Source organism: Typopeltis vanoorti, chromosome 4 (assembly GCF_054136105.1).
Source record: "Typopeltis vanoorti isolate ZY-2024b chromosome 4, IOZ_Tvanoo_1.0, whole genome shotgun sequence".
Classification (NCBI taxonomy): Eukaryota; Metazoa; Arthropoda; class Arachnida; order Uropygi; family Thelyphonidae; genus Typopeltis; species Typopeltis vanoorti.
The window spans coordinates 91792495-91817759 of NC_143552.1; the positions used below are offsets into that span (position 1 = coordinate 91792495).

At 35.1% G+C, this 25265-nt stretch overlaps 1 protein-coding gene across 1 annotated transcript in view; it reads left to right on the top strand.

Annotated features, from left to right (window-relative positions):
• LOC150107495 (uncharacterized) overlaps positions 1–25265 on the top strand; it is a 1121546-nt gene that overhangs the window by 435281 nt on the left and 661000 nt on the right. Inside the window, exons 29-30 of the mRNA XM_090392112.1 lie at positions 3739–3885; positions 9284–9508. Coding sequence (XP_090248238.1) covers positions 3739–3885; positions 9284–9508 — 372 coding nt within the window. The remainder of the gene's footprint in view (positions 1–3738; positions 3886–9283; positions 9509–25265) is intronic.

Genomic DNA, 25265 nt, shown 5'->3' on the forward strand with positions numbered 1-25265 from the left:
AATGACATTTTAACTCTTTCAGAATCTGTGAAGTTGGGTATAGTGGAACTTCAAGATGCAATGATTTGGAACACACAAATTAATACTGAAATAAGTTTTCACAACGCTTTGGAATGTGGCATCATCTTGCCACCCACAAAATTATCTTTACATGAAGCTGTTCATAAAGGATTTTATGATACTATACTAAATGATATATTAAATTATACTACGAAAAAGAGAGTATCAATTAAAGAAGCTTTAATTGATGGCATTATTGATCATTCATCAACTGTTGTCAAGGACCAGTCAACTGGCATTGTTTTAACATTTCACAGGGCTGTGGAAGTGGGTATGATTGATTTGCAGCATGGTAAAGTAAGATTTAAGGATGGTACAGAATGGCTTAATTTTAAGACAGCTTTTAAAAAGAAAATTTTAATTGATGTCACAACTCCTCTCTCACTACAGAATTTATTTGAAACAGGTATTTATAATAAGCATGAAATGAAATTTTTAAATCCAGATGGAGGACAATATGTATCATTAGGGAAGGCTATCAAGCTATGTCTAGTTAATCCTAAAGTAATATGTATGATTCAGGAAATGTCTGGAGCATTAAAAATATCAAATTTAACAGAAATGTTAAAATCAGGAATTGTAGATGAAAATACTGGTCAAATTTCATTGCAGAAAGAAACAGTTTCATTTTTTGATGGTTATGATAAAGGATTACTACAAGATATTAAACTGCCTTTATCAATACAGAAAGCTATTTGTCTTCATTTTTATAATGAGAAAACAGTAACAATAACACACCCATTTACTTTAGCATCAGTATCTTTAAAAAAAGCAGTTGATACCAATCTTCTCTGCTCTGCTTATCCTTGCACTTGGAATGCTAGAAATCAGAAACTGTTGTCGCTTGCAGAAGCTATTGATAATGGAATCATTAACTTGCATTCAGGTCTCTTTAGAACACACTTGGATGAGTACATTTCATTGATTTCAGCACTGGAACATGGCTGTATTGTGAATGCACAGGAAGTAGAAAATCTTTTTAATATGCTTCATACTTGCTTATTTGACAAATTAACAGGATATTTTAGAAATCCTTTTACAAACAGCTGTGTCAATCTTGAAGAAGCAATAAGAGAGAGAATAGTGAATCCTGACAAGTCATACATAAAAAATAGTACTGATGATCGGGTTGTAACTCTAAACACAGCTATAAGTACAGGATTGGTTAATACAGAAAATGGGAAATATTTTAGTTTTTTAACTAAGGAAGAAATATCTTTGTGGGATGCTTTGAAGCAAAATCTAATTATATACAGTGCTGAAAAAAGGTCATATACCAAAGCTGTTACTGATATTTGCTCTTTAGATAAATTACCTCCTCTATTGGACAGAAGAAATGAATACATGTTTATGGAGGAAATTATTCAGCTATTCAATTCTGAAACTGGAAGATTTAAAGATCCATATTTAGAGAGAGAGCTCAACTTTGCTGATGCAGTTAGTAATGGTTTGATTGACAGCAGAAATTTTATGCTCATGGATCCAGCAACAGGGAATTTTAAGTCTATACAGACTGCAATTGAGGACAGACTAATTGACATAGATAATGGTACAGTTTTTGATCCAAATAGTGATAGTATCATTCCAGTTATAACTTGCCTAAAAGACAAAAGAAATCTTTCTTTGAAGGAGTTAATTCTTCTCTTTCAGACCACTTGTGGAAAATTTTATGACCCCACTATGGGCCATGAGTTGAATATATGTGAAGCTATTGCAGAAGGTTTGATTAACTGCAGTGAAATTCTTGTAAAGGATCCTGTCACTGGTATTTGCAAATCTCTTGAAATTGCAATAGAGGAAGGACTCATTGATGTGAATAAAGGAACTATGATTTCAGAAAAGATGCCTTTTACTGTTTTCTTGAGAGAGAAGCAAAATCTTTCTATCGATGAAGTAATAAGGCTATTTAACTTGGAGGAGAAGTGTTTTGTTGATCCATTTACAGGAAATCATTTGGATTTTTTAGCCTTTTTAAAGTTAGGATATCTGAAAAACCACACTGTATATCTAAGGGATATTGTATCAGAAAAAGTATTAACACTTGAGGAAGCCGTGGATGAAAATATACTCAGTTTAGAAAAAGAAATTGTAATCTATAATATAAAATATGAAACTTTGCCATCTAGTTATTCAGGAATTCAGTCAGCTATAGTATGTTATTTGGAAGGACTTCAAGCTACAAGCAGTTCTTTTGAAAACAAAAAATGCTCACTTCATGAAGCAATTGAGATGAAGGAACTTAATCTTGAAACTGCATTTTATGTGGACAAAAAGGATGGATTATCATTGCCACTTAAATTAGCAATCGAGAAAGGTATTATTAACATATCAGATATTTTATTAGTTCGCCACCCTGAAACAGAAGCCAACACACCTGCTTTTATGGTTTCATCTGATATATTTGTTTATTTAAGAGAACCTCATTCCTTTCTTACAGCATTAGAATGTTGCTGGTGTGATTTCAAAACTGGCATGATATTGGATCCTGAGATTGAAAAATCATATAATTTAAAAGAAGCAGTTATGTGTGGTCTTATTGACTCGGATTCTTTCATTATGAAGGATACAAAGTCCCACAAACTGTTGAAGTGCAAGGATGCCATTCCTGAAGGTATTCTAGATCCAGAAGGAGGTTTTATGTGGGATACAGCTAATCATGAAAGGTTATCATATGATTTTGCATTAAATCGAGGTTTGTTATTAACTACTAGTTGTCCTCTGACACTTTTTGAAGCACTGGAATATAATCTGTTGAATTCTGCTTGTGGCAGATTTCACAATCCTTACACAGAGTATGATTGCACACTGGGAGAAGCTATTGAAAGGAATTTAATTGATCCAAATGATACATTGTTTACTGATCCTTGCACTCTTAAAGTTTTCAGCTTCCAGCAAGCTGTTGAAGAAGGTTTCTTGGATCTGACCAACAGTTGCCTGGTTGATATCCAAACTTCAAAACTGATTGACCTCTATTCTGCATTAGCAGATGGATTCCTGAAGAAATCTGAGGTTTGGGTAAGAATCCTTACAGGATATAAGAGCACACTTTGCTGCCTTTGATTGCAATCGTTTATCCTTTTGATTGTTTATCACCATTGCTTTGGCTTGGATGCTTGATTTGATTTATTTATTTCATGACAAGTAGAAAGGTGCTCACATATGTTTGCAGCCATTATGACACTTATGCCATGTTTGCTAATAATATTTTGATTTGGCTGAACCAGGAGGTTATTTTTTTGCAATTCAACTTCTGCTTTAGAAATGTTAACAGTGGTAATAGTTGGCAATAGTCTAGTATCTTATTAGTGAAGAAATTTTAATGCTTTCAATTACTTGCATGATGCATGAGGTATAATTTGGCAATTTAGATTCAATAGTTATACTTAGTATGAGGTATATGATGAAGAATACGGTCAGTTCTTAGAAAAATATCTTATAGGTACTACTATGAAGCAATTTTATTTAGTGTTTTGCCTTTTTGTATCCTTTTATTTTAAAATATTAGATATTTTCTTTTCCAAATATATGCATGACATACATATTCTTTTAGCCTAAATATTTTTTTTGCTGTTTTATTTAGGACTTCATGTCTTCGCTGAGAATTTATTCAGCAGTCAAACTAAGGGCATATTTCTGAATATATATGTGCATTTATTAGCAATATTTCTTGCATTTTAGGCTGCAGTTGAGGAAAAGTTCAAGTCCTGTGGTGAAAATATTTCCAAGTTTGTTGTGTGGCTGCAGAGTGTTGAACTTCAGCTTGCTGAACTTGGATTAGTAAAAGAGGACCTCTCTGAACTTCAACATCAGATTAATACAATTAAAGTAAGAGAGTGATTTTATCTATTTGCAGAGTTTATTTTTGGAATTTTACTGCTTAATTAGCTAACTTAGGAGCTATCAAAACAAGTGAAAAACATCTTTTATAGAGTAAACATTATGTGTAGATGGAACTGAAACTACTTTTACTGGGTTTAGTAAGAGCCAATTTAATTTCTAGCATCTCATCAGTAATGCAACAAGCACCAGAGGAAACCCCCTCCCCCGTGGGTAAGAATATAGTGTATGACAGTAGCTGAAAAAATGTACTAAATTGTAAGTCTAGATGTTTATGAACGTTTTGTCTTCTGAGTAAATAAGTTTATATTAAACTGAGGTTATTACTTAGACATAGTAGTAATAGTCATCTACAAAGTTCTTCATAAAGAATGCTGTAATAAGGGAATGGATTATTATTAAAGAACTGAGTAATAAAGTTGGGATTGTGCTCATGTGTACAGCCTATAGCAAAAAATGCCATATGTGGGCAGTGGTCAGGAGTAGATTAATCTGTTAACCACTTGTAACCTTCTGTCTCCTTGATACTGCTACCCCCTGACCCCCCATGTACAACTGTCTGATACCTATCAGAATAGCTAATCCTGAATTTAGTTGACTAACTTGACACCTAAACCCATGTGCTGCAACTTAAATATCAGCTTATCATGTGGTACCCTGTCAAACGCCTTTATAAAAAAAAAATAAAAATTAAAAAAAAAATGGCAGAATATATCTTTTCATCATCCACTACCCTTATCACTTTATTATAAAAGGCAACCATGTTACTAAAACAAGAACACCCCTTAACAAACCCATGTTGACAATGATTCATCTGCCCAATGCTGTAAATGATCCCTCACTAATTTCTCCCAGATCTTAACAACTACCGATGAAATATAAACTGGTCTATAGTTTGACACTTCCAGTCTGCTACCACCCTTATGCAACAGCACTATCTTACCCTCCTTCCACTCCCTGGGTACCTTTCCCATGGCCAGACTTTCGTTGAAACACCAGGTCAAAGGAGCTGTCAGTTCTTTTGTATCTTCTCTCAAAACCCATGGGAAAATTCTATCCAGTCCCGCTGCTTTATTGACATCGAGAGTGGTCAGTATTTGAAGCATACTCTCCTCTTGCACTTATAAACCTCAAACCTGTCATATCCCTCTAGTATTAATGCTTACTTCTCTAGGATGAAATACCTGAATGAAGTATTCATTGAACAACCTTTACTGCATCAGTCACTCTATTCCCATTTTTATTCAACAATGTCATTCTTTCACAATCATTTCTCCTCCTACTGCCCACATCACAAAAGAATTTCTTAGGATTTTGGATCTTGGAGCCAATCTCTTCTTATATTCCAGTTTTGTCTTCCTTCCTTACCATACTAGTCACTTTCCTGACTGAGTCTTATTATTCTTCATGCATCTGTTCTCCAACCCTCTCCTTATATCTCTTCAATAACCTCTTTTTTACCTACAGTTCCTGTTTGTCATCCACTTTACACCAAATTGTGTTCTCTTCTTCACTTGTGGTATACAAGTTACTGCTAATAAATATTGGTTTGCAAATTCTCAAGCAATGATAACTCACCGTTACAATTCTTCCATTCATGGAACTATCCCAAGCTGATATCTAAGACTATTATAATCACCTGCCTTATAATTCCACAAAAATTCCTTTCTCTTTGTTACTACTGCATGTCTATTGATCTTCCAAGTCAAAACCACATGGTCAGTCTCTCCAAATGTGGGAGGGGGGGGGGCAGAGATGCCATCTCAGTTATAATCAGATCTTCTGGTGCTATGACCAAATCTAAAACTCTTGGACTTTGTGTTCCTTCTTCTACATGTTGTGTAAGAAATTTGCCTCAAGAATCCCAGAAATTCCATTCCCTTACTACTTTATGCAGTTTCTTCTTCTTCGTTTATACTGCTGTAGTTAAAATCTTCCATAACAATCATTCTTTTTGTACTTACCAAACTCAACTACCTAAACATCTCCTCCTCTTCACCATCTATGCTCTCTGGCTTATAGCAACACCCCATGAAATATCCTTTCCTGCCCACCTCTACCTCACACCATATGTTTTCAAAACCAAGGGTGCCATGCCCTTGAAATCCTCCACTTTGAGAGGACATAAAGTCATCGCTTGTAAGCAGTACTCCACCACTGTATTTGCATATAAATGTAAGAAAAATTATCATAGATTCTCATGCATCACATATAAGATCTGCATGTCTTATTGGAAATAATTCGATCTAGAATTAATTACCACTCATAGTTGAGATTCACAGAAAGTAACCTATGGAAAGGGACTCACTCACAAAATATAACTCCTGATTTTTATAATAAATTTAGTTTAATCCTTTATCCAAGTGTGAGCAAACAAAGTTTGCGCCTGAAAGTATCTTCAGGACTGGGGTAAGGTGGTACAACACCAGGGCAACTCGTTGCAAAGGTGGAGCAAGCTACCAATTCTCCTGTCTCAGTATCTCCTATAATGCAAAACACATCTCCTTGTGGATATGTCTAATGTTATGCATTAAGGGAAGGACCACTACCCAGACTAGTTTCGACCTTTATTGAAGTCTCTTCAGTGGGAGCCAGGCCCAAGTTGAGATACCAGGCAGAAGCATTAGCAGGTCATCTCTACCTATAGGAGTTGCCAAATGGTGTGCCACCCTTTTTTTAATAAATTACTCTGGATTTAGAGAAAGATGTTGAAAGTTTATTTTTCACTTGGTTAGAGTACCACCTTACCCCAGTCCTGAAGATACTTTCAGGCGCAAACTTTGTTTGCTCACACTTGCATAAAGGATTAAACTAAATTTATTATACTCTAACCAAGTGAAAAATAAACTTTCAACATCTTTCTCTAAATCCAGAGTAATTTATTAAAAAAAAAAAGAGTGGCACACCATTTGGCAACTCCTATAGGTAGAGATGACCTGCTAATGCTTCTGCCTGGTATCTCAACTTGGGCCTGGCTCCCACTGAAAAGACCTCAATAAAGGTCGAAACTAGTCTGGGTAGTGGTCCTTCCCTTAATGCATAACATTAGACATATCCGCAAGGAGATGTGTTTTGCATTATAGGAGATACTGAGACAGGAGAATTGGTAGCTTGCTCCACCTTTGCAACGAGTTTCCCTGGTGTTGTACCACCTTACCCCAGTCCTGAAGATACTTTCAGGTGCAAACTTTGTTTGCTCACACTTGGATAAAGGATTAAACTAAATTTATTATACTCTAACCAAGTGAAAAATAAACTTTCAACATCCTGATTTTTATATCTGGTATGTTCATCTAGTGAGCATAGTTTTCTCTTATCTGAAACAGACCAATACTTCTGCTTTAATTCCAGCTTCCATTATGCTTATAAATTCAAGTTTATATGCTTATAAATATAAGTTAGGGTGGAGATTACTTAGTCATTTGAAATACCAGCAGACATTCAAATATCTCCTTCCAAAATTTCCTGCTTTCAAGGTTCAGAGAACCATATTTCACACACAAGCACGCACATGCATGCACGCGCACGCACGCACACACACACACACACACACACACACACACACACACACACACACACACACACACACACACACACACACACACACACACACACACACACACACACACACACACACACTTATTAGTCCAATAGTGGAGTACCTGTAACTTGTGCTTTGACATTGAGGATGTTTTTTGAAATCATCAGGAACCAGCAAAACATCACAAAAATGACAAAAAAAAATCTCAAATTTCAAAACTAGAATTATGCAAAATATTAGAACTTGTTGAAGAGACATTCTGTCTTTACCAATTCTCAAGATCAGAATCAATACTTCTTTTCAAAGTCACAGGTAAAACTTTCATCTATCTCAGATTATAGGCGAGTTTTCTCTGGCTTATAGAAACACCCCATGAAATATCCTTTTCTGCCCACCTCTTACCTCACACCATATGCTTTCAAAACCATCAATGCCATTGCCCTGATATGTTATTCACAGAAAAGCACAGCTATTCTGCAGCTTTCATATTTGGAAAGAACATATGATTGGGTTGATATGTTGCTCATATCAACATTATGATTCACGTCCTGTCAAGGATGCAAGGAATATTCCTGTACTTTTAAGGACAAATGATAAAATGGGTTGATTAGTAATAAACTTCTGTAATAGAGTATTTTACTCACACATTTTTAATGGAAAAATAAAGTTCTACATGTTTTTCTGTGTTATCATGAATAGCACATCTTCATGAAGTTATCAAGACTAGAGAAATATATACTGAAAGTTCTGGGAAATCTTTAAATAATTATTTTTGAAATTATAACTTTATATCATAGATTACCCACATGAATCATATGACATATTATACACTATTCATTATTGCAAATAGCTTTTAGATGGTTAATAGTGGAATGGAGGTTTGATATGAAGACATCCAGTGTCATTGCAGGGTAAGGTCCTGGTTCTGCTCAAGATGCCTTGGGAGCACATAACATTAAATGATTCCCTGAAGATCCTTAACAACAAATATATTCATATCATGATGTTCTTTTAAAAATGTGGGAAGTGAGAACCAGTTTTATCTTTTCTTGTATATTTAGTGTTACCCAGATTGCATTTTTTTTTAATGAACTTCAAAACTTCTTCCAGTTAGATCAATGTAGGCTTTTCTACACAAACAAAAAAGTCTTGTTAGGGTGTTTTGGAAGGACATAAAGTCTTTTGGAGAAAATAGGAAATTCTGTTCGATATAAACCAGTTCAAAATCAGTTTGCAACATTGAACAGCTTATGCCTAATATGTCAGGCAATTCAAACGATTAATCTTTGTTAATCTTATAGTTTTCAAAAAATACTATTAGTGATAATATCATGAAGCATGTAAAAGTTTATTTATATTAAAAATATGAGTGCAATCCTGTATCATAGAAGTTTATTATGATCTTCATCCATGTGTTAACTGCATGTGTTCAAATGTTAAATGTGCGCACTTAAGTACATGTATTTGCCTTGCTGCATTATTTATCTAGTCTAATTCTAAATAGTCCAACCCAATAGAATTTTACCCTTTTTTCTAATGTTTCTAATTCATAAATAATATTTGTTTAATGATTTTTATCTATTTTATTAATTGAATTAATTAAATCTTTTACCAGTCCAGTAGGAGAATGGTAAGTCCCTAAAGATATTTCTGATACAGACACTGAAATGTTGACATGTCCAAAATATCTTTGTTTTATTTTGAATTTCACATATATTGTGCTACCTGTATTGCAGTGTCTTTAGAGAGTTATTATGTAACAGCATAATAACTATTAAGCACTATTAACCAAAGGATACAATTAATGTTTGATTTAATGTTAATTATTCATGCTATATTTTAAAGGCAATTAAAGAAGATTTAGAAAATCATCAACAACTAATGACAACTTGCTTAGACCAGATACATCAAGTAATTCAACATGGTCAAGATGCTCTTAATAAAGATGAAATTCTCCAGCTTCAAAAAAATGTTGATGCTCTTAAAAAGCAATATGAACATACTCTTAATGAATCTAATAAACTTCTCAAATGTCTTATTTCTGCACTGGATGAACTACAGAAGTATAAGGTATATACATTTTTATTTTATGTGAATTGTATTTATAATTCTCATTGTATGAGCTAAGATATATAATTTCTAAAATTTGAATTTGCTTAAGATAAAAACTATGTGGTATGAATCTCATTTCAGAGCACCCTCCTTCTGGATAGAAAGCTTTTCAATTTTTATACAGAATTTATTTTAGTATAATTTTTGTTATTTAATACAGATACAAAAAAGTAGTGTATATCCCTATATTATAGCTTATTTTTATAGATTTTTATTCCCTTCATATTATTGACACTAATGTAAATGATAATTATTCTTTGTATTTTAAGTGTATCTCATAACATTTTGCAGGGATCTATTCTGACTGCTGAATTCGAAAAACATAACATTCCCACTTCTTTTTATTTTCTATTTTTTTCATTAAATTTTATTTCTATGTATCATAAGACCTATGAAATAAATTGTTTTCCCATCTGAAGAAATTTTCCAAATCCCAGTTCTGCAGCTAGGCTTTTGGAAGTAGCCATGAAGCAGAAAATGAAAGTTCTCAGTATGTGTTATATTGATACCTCCATGCTTTGGGATATTAATAATAATGAGTGCTAATATATTGTTTAGTATGTTTGGTGTTCAAGCTTATACAGATAATATTAGGAAGAAGATGATAACATAGATTAAATAACTAAAATAATAACATAGATGATATGATAACTAAAATAATTTATTATTTCCTGCATTTTGACACTGTCAAATTGACATCATCAGCAAACAATATGCAACTCAATTATCTATATTCTAGTCCTATATAAGTAAGCAAGACTAAAGTCAAGAAACAAAGCAAGGCTTTAGAGTTCTAAATGGTGTCACCTAATGATCTTGATTATTATGGTGTGATGTCTGAGGACGGGTATTTCTCAGATATGAGGCAGTTTTATGCAACCAGAGTTATTGGAATTAGAATAGTTTTACAAGACAGAGACAGGTTTAGGGAAGAGCTGCTTTCATGCTTGTATTTGCTTCTATGAAGCACATACTATGTGGTCCAGCCCATCAAGCTTACAACAAGGACTTCTCAATATCAAAGCTTTAATGGGAGTAAATGGTTACAACCCACAAATGATTGGCTCCTTTGTTCTAACACCTAAGGATTCTTCAACAGACAACAGGGTTCTAATCTTTTATATTTCTGGTATCTCTGAACCTATTTCTAGAATTTAGAAGTATCACCTGAATCCCACATATTTTTCTATCAACAAAATTTCTCACCTCTTACTTACAAAAGACAAACTATTACTTCTATCTTTAACTAGTCTTTACAGATCCTTTGTGAACATGATTCAACATATTTTGGTCAGACAGGCCATTCTGTGGAATAAAGAATTAATAAACATTAGTACTAAAGTGAATACATGAAACCTCAAATGTCTGGCCTGGCACAGCTTAGTATACTATACTAAACACTATACTCCTATACTAAACAACTAAACACAGTATCCTGTGAGATGAAGCTCATCTTCCACATAGAAGCAGTTTTAAATATAAAGGGCTTTTCAGAGAAAGCTGTGAAACCCTTTTACATCAGCCTAATCTAAATCAGAACAACCGTCTCTTTCTCTCTTCCCCCCCCCCAAAAAAAGTTTAGGAGATTCTCATTTTATGTAATCATCAAAATTAGTTTTAATATTATTATTTTTTAATATTAATATTAATTTCTAGTATGTGGCAACCATTTTTAATTGATAAACCAGTTGTTGTATGTACCTTGTATTCCTCTTCTTTGATTTGCTTGTTATTTTTACACACTGATGGTGTACTGTTATTTTCAATATGAAATATTTGTACTTGCATTAAAGGTTATCACTGTGGTTATTATGCAATTTTTTTGTTTCAAATCTATGTCCTGGAACTGTCTTTCCAACCAAAATTTTGTTTACTGGATTATGCAGAGACCCTTTAATTCCAGCCTATAGTTAGTGCTTGAAGCATGATCTGTTCTAGAATTGCACTGTTGGAATTTGATGTCTTTTCTGTGCTCCTCACTTATGATTAGAGCTTTATATTTTGCTATACTATGCATGAAATTTGACTACATGTGTGTGTGTGTGTGTGGTAGTGGAAGGCTTTTTAAAGTGGAGGATCTTTGAAGCATATGATCGCATGAGCATTTTTTTTATGGATTTAAAGTTGACGTGTACGGTGTATTTGTTAAGTTTAGCATATTTTAAAGCAAGCAATGGTGTTCTTGCTTCTTTGTATTTTATTTCTGTGCTTTTTGAATCAAGAGACAGATGAGAAATCTCTTGATTCCAACTTCAGAAACAGTTTCTGTGGAGCAAATTGCCTATCTGTGTGTCGTAAAATGGTTGTAATACATAGTTTTTGGAAGTGACTGCATCATGAAACATCATTCAGGAATTATTTCTGAATGCTGATTCTCACCACTAACTTAAATACTTATTTATGGTTTAAATAAAATAACATTATGAGGACTAAATATGATAAATATGAATATGAGATACCAGGAATACTCTCATTAACAAAATGTATCTTTAATAAAAATTAAAGGCAACATATGACATGTTTTGCTAATTATTTGATGTGCTATGGCCTGGTTGTTTGAGTGGACATGGATGTTTGTGATTGTCTGTGAAAATACTAGTGGAGTGGTGGTGGATAGTAGATGGCATTGGTGTAGATGATATGGTTTGCTGTAGTTGGTGGATATGCAGAGTTGCAGAGTAGGTGCCCTCCCTCAATGAGTCTTTGGACTTCTTGGAGATGTCACATAATAATAATAATAATAATTTTTTAAATTAAGGGGATATAAAATCCACATTGTTTCAAAACCGAACAAGAAACTCACAGATTGGAATCAGAGAGTTTCATGCTGAATATAGTAAACTATAAAGTATCGGCGATCACTAGCATGAGCTAATGCAAGTGACCCTAGTACGTAGTACAATACCAGACAACTCGTTGAAGCTTATTAGCTCTTTATATTTAAGTAATAATAATAATATTTTTTATGTATGACTGTTTTATGTTAGATGACATGTTTTGCTATCAAGTTTTTTTTTTTTTTTATGTTGAGCCCATACACAAGAGGTTGGTTGATAACCTATAGTACATTAGTACCATATATGGGTAGTGGGTTGTGAAAGGAGGAACTTGTTTACATTTGATATGAAAGACTATATTGTATTCCTTGGGAAACACAACAGTGGGAAGACTGTTCCACAGTACAGCAGTTGCAGGGATGATGGAAAAGAAACTTGTTCTGTTTGTTTAAAGGTGCATTATGAAGGGATATTGAGCAGTAACTGCACGTTCCAACGAGCTTAATACTAAATGGGGGAATTATTGATGTTATTTCAGATGAGCATTTCCCATGGAAATATTTGTAGAATATACATATTGTGGAAACCAAACATCTGTGCAGAAGTGGGGGAGTGAGTTGGTAAGAGATGGGGCATTAATAAGTCTAGTTGCTCTCCTGTGTATTGAGTCAAGCATTTTGAGGGAGCTTTTAGGGGTCCCACCTCCATATGTGAGACTAGTATTCAATAGAAAGTGGATTTATGATTTGTATAATGTCAACAGCTGTTCAGGGGTGAAGTAACGTCTTGAGCAAAAGAGAAATCCTAGTTTTTTTGAAGCATCACAATGGTTGTAATGTGTTTATGACAGGAAAGGTTTGATGTCAGGGTAATTCCAAGAAGAGACATCTCAAATTGTCTGCGAATTTGAGTATCTTCAAAAAGAATACTGGGAAAAAATGCTTCTTTTTTTATGGGAAATAGACAGAACAGGGTTTTATTAGCATTGAAATTGATGAGGTTATCTGAACCCCATTGGAGGATGGCTTGGAGATCAGAATTGAGGGCTGTGGTGGTTGATGTTCTGTAGGTTGAGATGAGTTGCATACAGAAAGGTTTATCAAATGAATTTTTTTTTTCTTTCTTTCTTTCCTTCACTGTTTACCAGAAACTGACACATACTGGCCAATATATATACACATAAACTCTTACCACCACCCATCACAAAAACTAAGTGTCATTAATACTCTTAAAAACAGGTCTGCTCCAATGAACATGCACTGAAAGACGAATTTAAAGTTATCAGCAATGCTTTTCTAAAAAATGGTTACAGCCAAAACACTATTAACAAAATTCTCTACAAGACCTCAATAAAAAACAAAGATAAACCAGACTACAACAAAACTTATAACCATTCCTTACATTAAAGGGACATCAGATAAAATAAACAGAATACTACAAAAAACAACCTCAAAGCCACCTTTAAACCTCCTGCAAAATTAAAAAGCTTACTCAACTCATCCAAAGACCCACTCCCTCCGCTGGCCCACCCTGGAGTATACCATATTTATTGCACCTGTAATATACCATATATAGGGGGAACAGGATGCACAATTCCTATCAGACAAAAAGAACATAAACAACACATTAAATATAATAACTATGGTGAAGCTGGCCTTTCTGATCATGCCCTGAACACCTTACATAGAATTGACTGGAAAAGCACTAGTTGTTTACCAAAACATGGTATGAACGTAAATTTAAGGAAGCCTGTGAGATTATTATCAACCACCCCAATCTGATCAATAATGATGGTCCAAAAATCCCAAACATATGGAAGGCACATATTCAACCCACAAAACCTTCCTCACTAAGAGTAACTATAAACAGGACTGTAGCTAATCCAGGATTCTAAATCAAAAAGAACAATTGTAATGCTAAAAATCATTGTCACTGAAAAAAAAAAACTGTCTATAAGAAAGAATGTTTGATCATGTTATCATAAATAGAATTAGCTTCTCGTAGACAGGCTTATACGTTGGTTATGCATTATTAAAACACTTAAGGATATAAATTAAATTAAACTTTAATAAATATTTTCCGATATTTTGGCAACGTCACATTGCCATTTTCTAAAGGAACTTACAAAAAAGTTACGTGCACGTAGGCACTACAACACAGAAACTGGGAATGAAGAGATGAAGCTATTGTTCTCCTAACAGTCCTGATGGTGCCCTCTAGCAGGCTAAGTAGGTGTTCTTGGCCGTTGGGCTGAAGGTCTGCAGATGTAGGCCTCCCAAATTTGGGGCAGTCGTATACAACTAAATTTGTTGAGGTTTGGAGAATTTCTTAGGGCTGAGGCCGATTCCATAAAGAGTCTTTCAAATTGTATTTGCTACGGTGTATCACTGTAGCTTTCTTCCATATTCTGTAGCATGTATCCAGAGCATGGTCCGCAAGCCCAGAATGACTGTATTTGTGAAAATGGATGTAGTCCTTGTGTTCCGAAATTCTGATATTCACTGTCCTGCCTGTTTGGCCAAAGTAAGACAGTTTACAACTGCAAGGGACCTGGTAAACACCAGGTAGGTCTAGGGGAAGTGGTTGGTCTTTAGTGGAGCGGATAAGGGATGCCAATTTTCTGTAAGGTTTGTAACAGGAGGTCAGGTCATGTTTTTTTAAGATTTTGGTAATCTTTTCCGAGGTGCCTCGGATGTAGGGAATGGTGATGGATTTAGAGTAATCCTTGTTGTGTGTGTGTGGGGGGGGATCTGTAGTTTGTAGGTTCTAATATTTTTTGGATTTTTTTGGGGGGGGTAGCCATTGGCTGAGAAAGTGTTGGGGATGTGATTTAGTTCAGTGTTTAGGGCCAAGTCATTTGAACAGATTAGTTTAGCCCTGTTGTATAGTGTTTTCACTACTCCATATTGTTGTGAGGGGGGGGATTGTTGGTGAATGTGTCTGTCTGTATGGGTGGGTTTTCTGTAAACTGAGAAAACCAAAGATCCATTAGGCTGTCGGGTGACTAGTGTGTCTAGGAAAGGGAGGCTGTTGTTTTCCTCTTTTTCCAGAGTGAATTTGATTCACTCTGGAATCAAAATTGAAAATTGGCATCCCTTATCCGCTCCACTAAAGACCAACCACTTCCCCTAGACCTACCTGGTGTTTACCAGGTCCCTTGCAGTTGTAAACTGTCTTACTTTGGCCAAACAGGCAGGACAGTGAATATCAGAATTTCGGAACACAAGGACTACATCCGTTTTCACAAATACAGTCATTCTGGGCTTGCGGACCATGCTCTGGATACACGCCACAGAATACGGTGGAAGAAAGCTACAGTGATACACTGTATCAAATACAAATTTGAAAGACTCTTTATGGAATCGGCCTCAGCCCTAAGAAATTCTCCAAACCTCAACAAATTTGGTTGTATGCGACTGCCCCAAATTTGGGAGGCCTACATCTGCAGACCTTCAGCCCAACGGCCAAGAACACCTACTTAGCCCCCTAGAGGGCACCATCAGGACTGTTAGGAGAACAATAGCTTCATCTCTTCATTCCCAGTTTCTGTGTTGTAGTGCCTACGTGCACGTAACTTTTTTTGTAAGTTCCTTTAGTAAATGGCAATGTGACGTTGCCAAAATATCGGAAAATATTTATTAAAGTTTAATTTAATTTATATCCTTAACTACGTTGTTCTATTCCTTAAGTGTTTTAATAAATAATAGAATTAGCTTGATGTAGTTTCTAAATAATTAATTAATTCGTAATTTTTTTTTTTTTTTTTTTTTCACTAGAGGTCATGCCAGTAGAATTCCCTGTGATCAAATCATTGTTTCTCTAGCTTACTGTGTGTAATGTAACTCAGCTTATTCTGTATATTTGTATATGCTCCAGATGATGATCTTAATATGAAGATTGAAACATCAAGAAATTAAAATAGTTATTTATAACACGGTTGTAAAGTCCTTAATTTCTAAAATGAATGCTGATTACCGTGCAACACTAAAAGAAAGGTTTATCAAATGAAAGGGAGGAGTGCAATGTGCTATCGTCTGCAAAACTGTGTATTGGGTTGGAGGTCAACTGAAGTATGACATTGATATATAGCAGAAAGAGAGTTGGTGAGAGGATAAGGAACTATCTACCATCACACACACATACAGTGAGTGTGCATCCAGACAGAAAGCTGGCAATCCAACTACAGATGTCCCGAGACAGACCAAACAATGGTAGTTTGCTTAGTAAACCTTTGTGCCAGACCTGGTCAAAAGCTTGGGTGATATCAAGTGCAACCACCTGAGATTTGCCAAACTCCTCCATGGCATTTGTCCAGAGATGGGTAATCAGATCTCCTGTTGGTCAGCAGCAACAGAATCCATACTGGCAGTCATTTATTAGGTGGGTGCCTTCAAGGTATGTAGGAGTTTGGTATTGATGATTTTTTCCATTACTTTAGACAGAGCTGAGGTAAGCAAGACAGGGGGGGTAGTTGGATGGCAGTGACTTGTTGCCCTTCTTGTGAATGGGTTGAATATAGGCCATTAGCGTAACAGTATCATCAAGAAATTACACTGAAAAACTACACTCATCTGCAGGAAGCTAACTCATAGATATCTTGAAGCCAGCACACTCCATCACTTGTAGCAAAAGTTGGGATCATCACAACATTAAAAATGGGACTGTATGATGGTGGCCTGAAAAGTTCTTGGCCTAACAATGAAAAAATACGGATCATCTTCAAGGCTGGTATGGCCACGTTTAAACTCGGCAGCCATTTCTTAATTGTCAAAAATGAAGGAGAAGAGTGCCCATAAACTTTTATGAACTTCGATTGAATTTCTTTTGGCATTAAACCTTCTTTTACAACAAATTTTATAGCCACATGATACTCAATTTTTTCAATTTCAAGGGATACAGACAACACTTTTGCTTCAGACAGCTGTATAAAAAAAAACTACTTGATAGAATGACTTGCAATTTCAGATAGATGCTTATGACAGATATACCAACTTAGAAAAAAAAAAAAAATCTTGCCGATAGTGTTGCCATCTATGGTCGAGACTGAGAACTTTTCAGACCCCTCGTACATATCTAAAGCAATGATATTGAGAAAAAGAAGAAAGAGCCTAATCTTCTCTTTAACCATTTCCTTTAGCTGCCCAATGAGAGTCTTCAACAATTGTTATATACTGAGAGGCCTGCATGAACCATCCTGGATACCATATATAAAGACTCTATCTATTTACCATATGCCTTTGATAATTATACCTTTACCTTCAACAATACACAGATCACTGATAAGATCATATCCTTCTACTCTTGGACTGTAGAGGGATATTTACCTCCAGCCTTTCGTGGCATCAACACATTGCATCAATTGTTTCCTCAACCTCTAAAAAAAACTAGGCATCTATTTTTCATCAATCCAGCTACTAACTAACAAAATTGCAAATTTACCCATTCCTTGAATACTGTTCACTTGATTAAAGAGGGGATAGGGGAGAAATGGAGCACCAGAAATCACTTGTAAAAATTCTTGATGCAGTGAGTGAAAAATAATTCGACTAACAGATGATCTCTTTCTCTCTCACTCACTCACCACTTTCCCACATACTGTTTTAGCACTATAGCTTTCTTGCAGGTTCTTCCACTGGCATCTAAATGTATTCAAACATCTTCACATAATTTATCTGTAAATAAATTTTATTATTATTATTAAGACATATCTCTGGGGAGCCATGCTCATCAAGGGAGTCAGCATATTACTGGCACCAGCTGGGATACCTTTTTTAGAATTCATTCACATTACCTGCACTCACAACCTCCAAAGACAATCCATTCCAATCATGCATCAAATTTTGAGAGAAAAGTCTAGCTTTTGACCCTTCTTCACTGCATTTATTTTCTACTTCCATAGATGCCCTCTCTCCCCACACTCTATAAAATTTTAAATTTCATGCTTGTGATTTCATTAATGTTAGGAAAACTATCAAGGCCATTAAGGTTAACCACACTCATGATAAAAGTTATTTATGAAAAGCAACTTCTATTTATCATCAACAAGAATTGCTGCTAAATGTTTGTAGATGCTTTTAGCAGCAGATTCCGTTAAATTGCCATGAAGTGAATGAGTACTTTCATCTCAACTGTACCACTGGTGTATCTTTTACACCATGACTGTATGTAATGCTTAGCTGTCATGATGTCATTCATGCGGTAACAATGATTGAAAATATCGTCATCACCATCATCATTTTCTTGATTTCCATGGAGCTACAGGACTCACTGTGGGAGTTCAACAATAGTCAGTACAAAGTCTATTGTACCACTCACCATGCAATAAAACTTATTTCTTACTCTTTTACTCACTACTTTCTTTTCCAACTTCCAGGAATGGCCACTTGTCCTTGTTCCTCACCCCCCCCCCCTTCATTCTACCATATGAAAATTCTCCTCCATGTTAATCTGATAATAGCCGTTCAATAGTTAAATGCCCCAATCATACCCCCCCCCCCCCTTCATTCCCATTTGCTTTCTATTCACCAACCTCTGCAGTCTGGATGCCCTCAGTCTCTCCTCACAAACAAAATTGTACAGTCCTGATATTTTTGTTATCCATCTCTGTACCCTCTACTTCAAATCTTGGTGATCAGATCTGAGCAGAGAAATCCAGATGTGGTCTGATCAAAGTTTTATTCAGTGGGACCACCATCACCACCCTTTTATCCCTCATGGTAAATGTCTTCCTCATTATTGCAACAATTCTTTGAGATGTCTTCACATCTTTTGCATATATCCTCTGAACTTCATATTTCTATAAACAATCATCCCAAGATCCTTTGCTTCCTTCACTTCTTCCAGTAAAACTCCACTAAGTGAGTATGAAGAATCCCATATGTGGATCCCAAATTTCAAACTATACATTTAGTTGTATTAAACTGGCATCAATCTCAATTCATTTGCCCACCTTTTCAGCTTATTCAAATCCTATTGAAGAGCCAAAACATCAGATTGCTAATGGCCCAAGCTTCACAGCATCTGGAAACAATTGAATATCTCCCAATAGTCTCATAACAATATTATTGGCATAAAGATTGAACAATAATAGTTCCCAGTACTGAACCCAGTGGAACTCCACTTATAACCTTCTTAATTGTTGATACTGCCAATCCAATCCACTAACCTAATATCCAAATTCATATGTTGCAACTTAAAAAATTAATTCATTATGTGGCACCATGTCAAATAACTTTTGTCAAATCAAAAACTATATATAAAATAAAATAACAGTGTATGCCTTACCTTCATCCAGTGCTCTTGTTACTATATTATAAAAGGTAACCAGAATACTAAAACAAGACTACCCTTTAACAAATCCATGCCAGCCTGCATAAATAATATTGCTCTCATTTGCCCAAATTCCATCTAGTTTCCCTGCCTTACACACATTTATCATACTCAGTATTCAGAATACATCCTCTACATTCACTTCTCCCCACCTTGTCATAGGAATAAAGCCTGCTGTACCAGGATGGAACACTCTAATAAAGTGATCATTAAATAGCTCAACTATCATCTGCATTTTTGCCTGAGTCCCATCTACATCGAGCAAAGTAATCTGTCCACTATAATTTTTCTCATACTCTCAACATAGTAAAAAAACTCCTTGGATTGCTATGCTAGTCTCTTATATTCTTTCTATACACTACTAGTCATTTTCCTAGCCTGAGCCTTATGCATCTCCTTCAGTTGTTCTCCACCTTCCTCTGTTTATATGTCTTCCACCATCTCTTTTTTCATCTGCAATTCCTCTTTTATTTCTCTTGCCATCCATTTAACTCCAAATGGCTTTATCTTCTTCACTCTAGGTATACAATCTGCCATTGATACAACAATTTTTTCTTAAGCACCTCCCATACACTACTGATTCCTCTTCCTTCAAATTCTTTCATCCAAGCTTATTGCAGCATTGGCAGATTGTATACCTACTGAGTCTATGATAATCACCTGCCTTAATATTCCACATAAATTCCTTCTACCTTGATACCTCTTCATGTCTATTTCTAGCACTCATCCTCAAAGTGAGGACTGCATGGTCACTCTTACCAACTGGGTATCAAGCATGGTATTGGTTGTGTGTTATTGCTAGTTTTTTTGTTTTTTTTTTGATGAAAAACCCAAGTTTTTTCCCTGGAGGGGAAAACCCTGCTACCTCTGTATGAGACTAACTAGCTCACCTTCAGCCATTACATTTCAATCAGCCACCACTCTCCGTGAAAAAAAACATTTTTCACATTCTAGATGGGATCCTAGATATACTAGATGAGAGAGAGAGTAGGTCTTCCCAATATGGAACATCTCCATTCAAAAATCGAATATCAGAACCTCTTTCAAGCCAGCGTAGGCACTTCAAAGCCTTTTTGATCTTAAAAAAAAAAAAAAAAACCAATATTTCTTTCAAATAATATCCTGGTGTTACAATGGGAGACGAAGATGCTTACTCTCCTGAATTTTGAAATTCAGGAGAGTAAGCAGGTCAGTTTTATTGTCTGAAAATGCAATGATAATAAGTATCTTACTTCTTGTATCTTCACAGAATTCTACAGTATGGACTCGCCACTTGCTTAGATGCCTTATATTGACATTAGCCTCCTCTCCTTGCTTTTCAAAGAATTTCGTGACACTCACATGGCAGTCTAGACAAAATCAAAGCTTCATGTTTTATGTCATTTTAAAGTGACCCATCTCTTTATGAAGTAGTATACCAGATCTCTTCTATGCTAACAAGTGCCAGTGAGCATATGAAACAATGGACAACATACAGCAAGTCTGCAAAACATTTCATGTGTTTGACTGAGTCAAGTCTCCATGGAGTCTCTTGACTCCATGGAAGTCTGATCATCATCATCATCAGACCTCTCTGTAGTCAAGAGACTCATAGCAGAAGGTCTCACTCTCACATTCACAGTTCATCATACCTTGACTTTAATATATTCACTGGCTTTGCAATGGCCACACTTTCAGCCATTGCATTCCAGTCACCCACTACTCTCCATGCAAAAAGTCAACTCTTCACCCTTTTGTTCTCCTCCTGTCTCCATCATACTATGAAAAAATTATTCATGTTAATTTGGTAATTACCCCCTTACCAACTTATATGTCCTGATCATGCCCCTCCCTCTGTCTACTAGGCTCTGCAATTTGCATTCTCTCAGTCTGTACTCATACTCTACATTCCAGAGACCTGAAACTGATCATGCCCCTCCTTCTATTTACTAGGCTCTGCAATTTGCGTTCTCTCAGTCTGTACTCATACTCTACATTCCAGAGACCTGAACCAAATGTTTGCATAGTAATCTGTATGCGGTCTGATTTGAAGCCTTGTACAATGAAATTGTAGCATTCTTGCTTTTATATGTCAATGTTCTCTGTATCATTGTCACAATCTGCTGTGATGTCCTCATAATTTTAGCAAAATGTTCCTGAAATTTGAGGTCTCTATCCACCATCACTCTCACATCTTTCATCTTCTCCACCTCCTCTATGCTATCCCTGCTAATCTTATACTCTGCATGCCATCTTTGCTTCCCAAATTTTAATAACTTATACTTTGCTATATTAAACTCGTATCCCCACACACTTGCCCATTCAGGCAGGCTAGAACATCTACTTTATTTTTCATAACTCTCTCCAACTTTGCATCATCTGTAAACAACTATATATCAACATTTAATCCCTTTCTAATGCCACTTACATACAAATTAAACAACACTGGGCCTAAACAGACCCCCCCCCCCCAGGTGCACCACTAATGATTTTCCTCTTTTGGTATATTCCTCCTTCTTAGCCCACCCTGTTTCCCTTTTCAATGTATACCTGTTCTTAACATTCCCATCTTCTTTCACAATGGTCTCATCTAGTCAACTCTCCTGCTCATTTATATCATTTCTGACCTCCACTGATACCTTGTTTGCATCACTGATTATACTTTTTAGTATAATCAGTGATTCTCCCCAAAGCCATTCAGATACAGTCCATCATGCTTATACAGTTCAAATTCATCCCTCAAACTGATTCCACACATTCACAAATTGCACTTCTTTCTCTTCACGCATTTCTTCTAACATTCCATTCAAGATCTTTGCTCTCTGCTGTATCACTGTCCTTAATGTGAATATAATAGATTATATTAAAAAAAAATCATGGTGTAGATTGCAAATGCCCCATTCTTATACCTGTTTTAATTTTAACATGGTTATCTTCTTATCAGTTCCACATTGCACTGTTAGCTGTTCCTTTGTCCTGCTTAGATATAATTTTTAGCAATGATTACTACTATTAATTAAATATGGAAATAGATAATAGAATCATCAAAGCTTGTATGGTATTGAGCCAATTTATTAAATATTTAATATGGAAATTTGAAACAAAGCAGTTGATTAATTGGAGATCAGATATTAAACTTGTTTAAATGGAGCTAAAATTATTATTATTATTATTAGTAGTAGTAGTATTGGTATTCAAGAACATGTAAATGCAGAATGAGAGATGAAAAGAGTTTAGTGTTTGATGAGGAAAAAAAAAAAAAAAGAAAAGAAAATTAGGAAAGAGACCCAAACATAGACCCAGTAGGATGGATTGATGCAATTGGAATTGCTGTAGAAAAATAAAAACTAATCAGATCAAAGACCTGACCAGTTTAGAAAAAAAGTTATTTATAGGAAACCAATACAGGTATCCCTCGATTAATGCGGTTAATTAATCTCTCGATGTTACCGCGTATATCAAAATCACGTTAATCAAATCTAATAATCAATAGTAACAATTACAATTCGTCCATGATCGATTACTGTATTAATAATTCGTTTTATTTGGTACTCTTTTAGGAAAGATAAAAAAATGAATGCAAAGTAAATACTTGTACCTACATTATTTACTGCAATTTTTTTATCAAAAGAAGTTATCAAGAGTCGTTTGAACAGTTTTATTTTTTTCTTATCAGCATAAATTCTACGATAACAAGCAAAATGACTCTGCAGACCTCGGCAAACAAGCAATAAAACATAAAGAAAAATCACTGCAAATATAATACACAATGGTACAAATTAAGTTAATATTCAATCCAACATTATTTCATAGCCGAATATAGAAACTACAAGAATTTCGTGCCGAATATATAGAAACTAAAAGTTTCGGTGGATGCAAGCATAAGCAACCTTATGGGCAACTCGTAGTAAAGGTGGATCAAGATCCAGATCACTTTCCTTAGTATTTTCCATAATGTAAAGCACATCTCCTAGAGGACATGTATGTGGCTCTCTATTTCAGTAATACATGATGGTTTATTTATTTTCAGTTACAAGCTAGAAATTATTGAACAAAGAAAAAAAAAAACTAAACCATACTATACTGACATTGGAGGTCGCATTATCTCTCAGATACAATTTACTGTCAAATATCACAAACCTTTACATAACATGTGTTAAACCAAACTGACAGCAAAAAACAGTGTGGAATATCACTCTTAACATATGAATGCATGACTACTCATGACCTCCAAGCTATACACTGAATTGTCTAAGAACATTTATATTAAACATTTTGCATGTATCTGTCAGATCAGCTGTGAGCTCTGCAGGGTTAAAAGCGCATTAATCAAAACTCTTGCCACATATATCAAGGGATTGCCGCAGTTAATTTCGCCGCATTAAGCAAGGGATACCTGTAATTGTGTTGCATTGTCAAAATATCTAATAAACATTAAGAATACATGCCAAGAAAAGTTTTAATATTACTTCATATATAGGGTTCAAAAAGCTTTTACAATTGAAACGTATGACTTTTCAAGATTTCATATAATAAATTATGTTGTACTCCTCAAAACTTCATTATCCAAACTCTGATACAGTTTAGGAAAAGAATTCAGCATATATGCAATACCATACTTTTGTTTTATTATGTTATTTATTGCTCATAAAATTGGTCATCCGATCCTGAAATGAGAAAAATGTCTTGATCATTTCTGATCTACTTCTGGTTTTAGGTGGTATCCTTTTGAATTCAATCACTGAAACCATGCCACTCATGGTTCAAAAGGAACTAATGCTGGTTACTAAATTGGCACTTCATGAGGGCATCACACACTAATCAGTTCAACTTAACAGAGATGGGATATGGAAAATGATATGTTTACCAGACTAATGGTGTTATATGTGTTTAGCATTGTAGACTTACATGCATGCATATTATTAGAAGACAAACTCGAATCACTAAAGGATCATTCAACTTTTAAATGGTACAAAACTGCTCTCTTCACATATATGACTACCTCAATTGATTTTTATTTGGTTAATCCTGCTGAAGCAGAATTTGTAAAACACTATATTTAAATAAGAACTTAAAAGTGTACTATTGATACACCATATGTATTGTCAAATTATGTTTTGATTATTATGTGACACCTCCAAGGATTTCAGGGGTTCACGTAGGGAGGGCATTATATTATATCTTACAACTCTGTCTTCACCACTTAATCCACCAACTGCACAGGTTACACATAATCCTGTGATTTGCACTCTAACATGCAAACAGATATTGTATAAAATACTATATACAGAATATAATTAAAAGAATCATAAATTATGCTAGTATGTACAGGAATGTTATTATTATTATTATGTGACACCTCAGGGAGTCCAAAGACTCATTGAGGGAGAATGTGCCAACAGCATCGAACGATTGAACCCCTTCAACTACTAACCGCACTCAAACTTGCTTACCTTTTTTCTTGAACCATTAGTAGCAGAGGCTCTACAAATCGACCAACCTTTGCTAGCCTAAGGGTCAGCAAAGGAACCACAAATGAAAAGTAATATTATTATTATTATTATTATTACAGGCAACTCCAAGGAGTCCTTAGACTCATTGAGGAAGGCCCTAACATCATGTCAAGAACA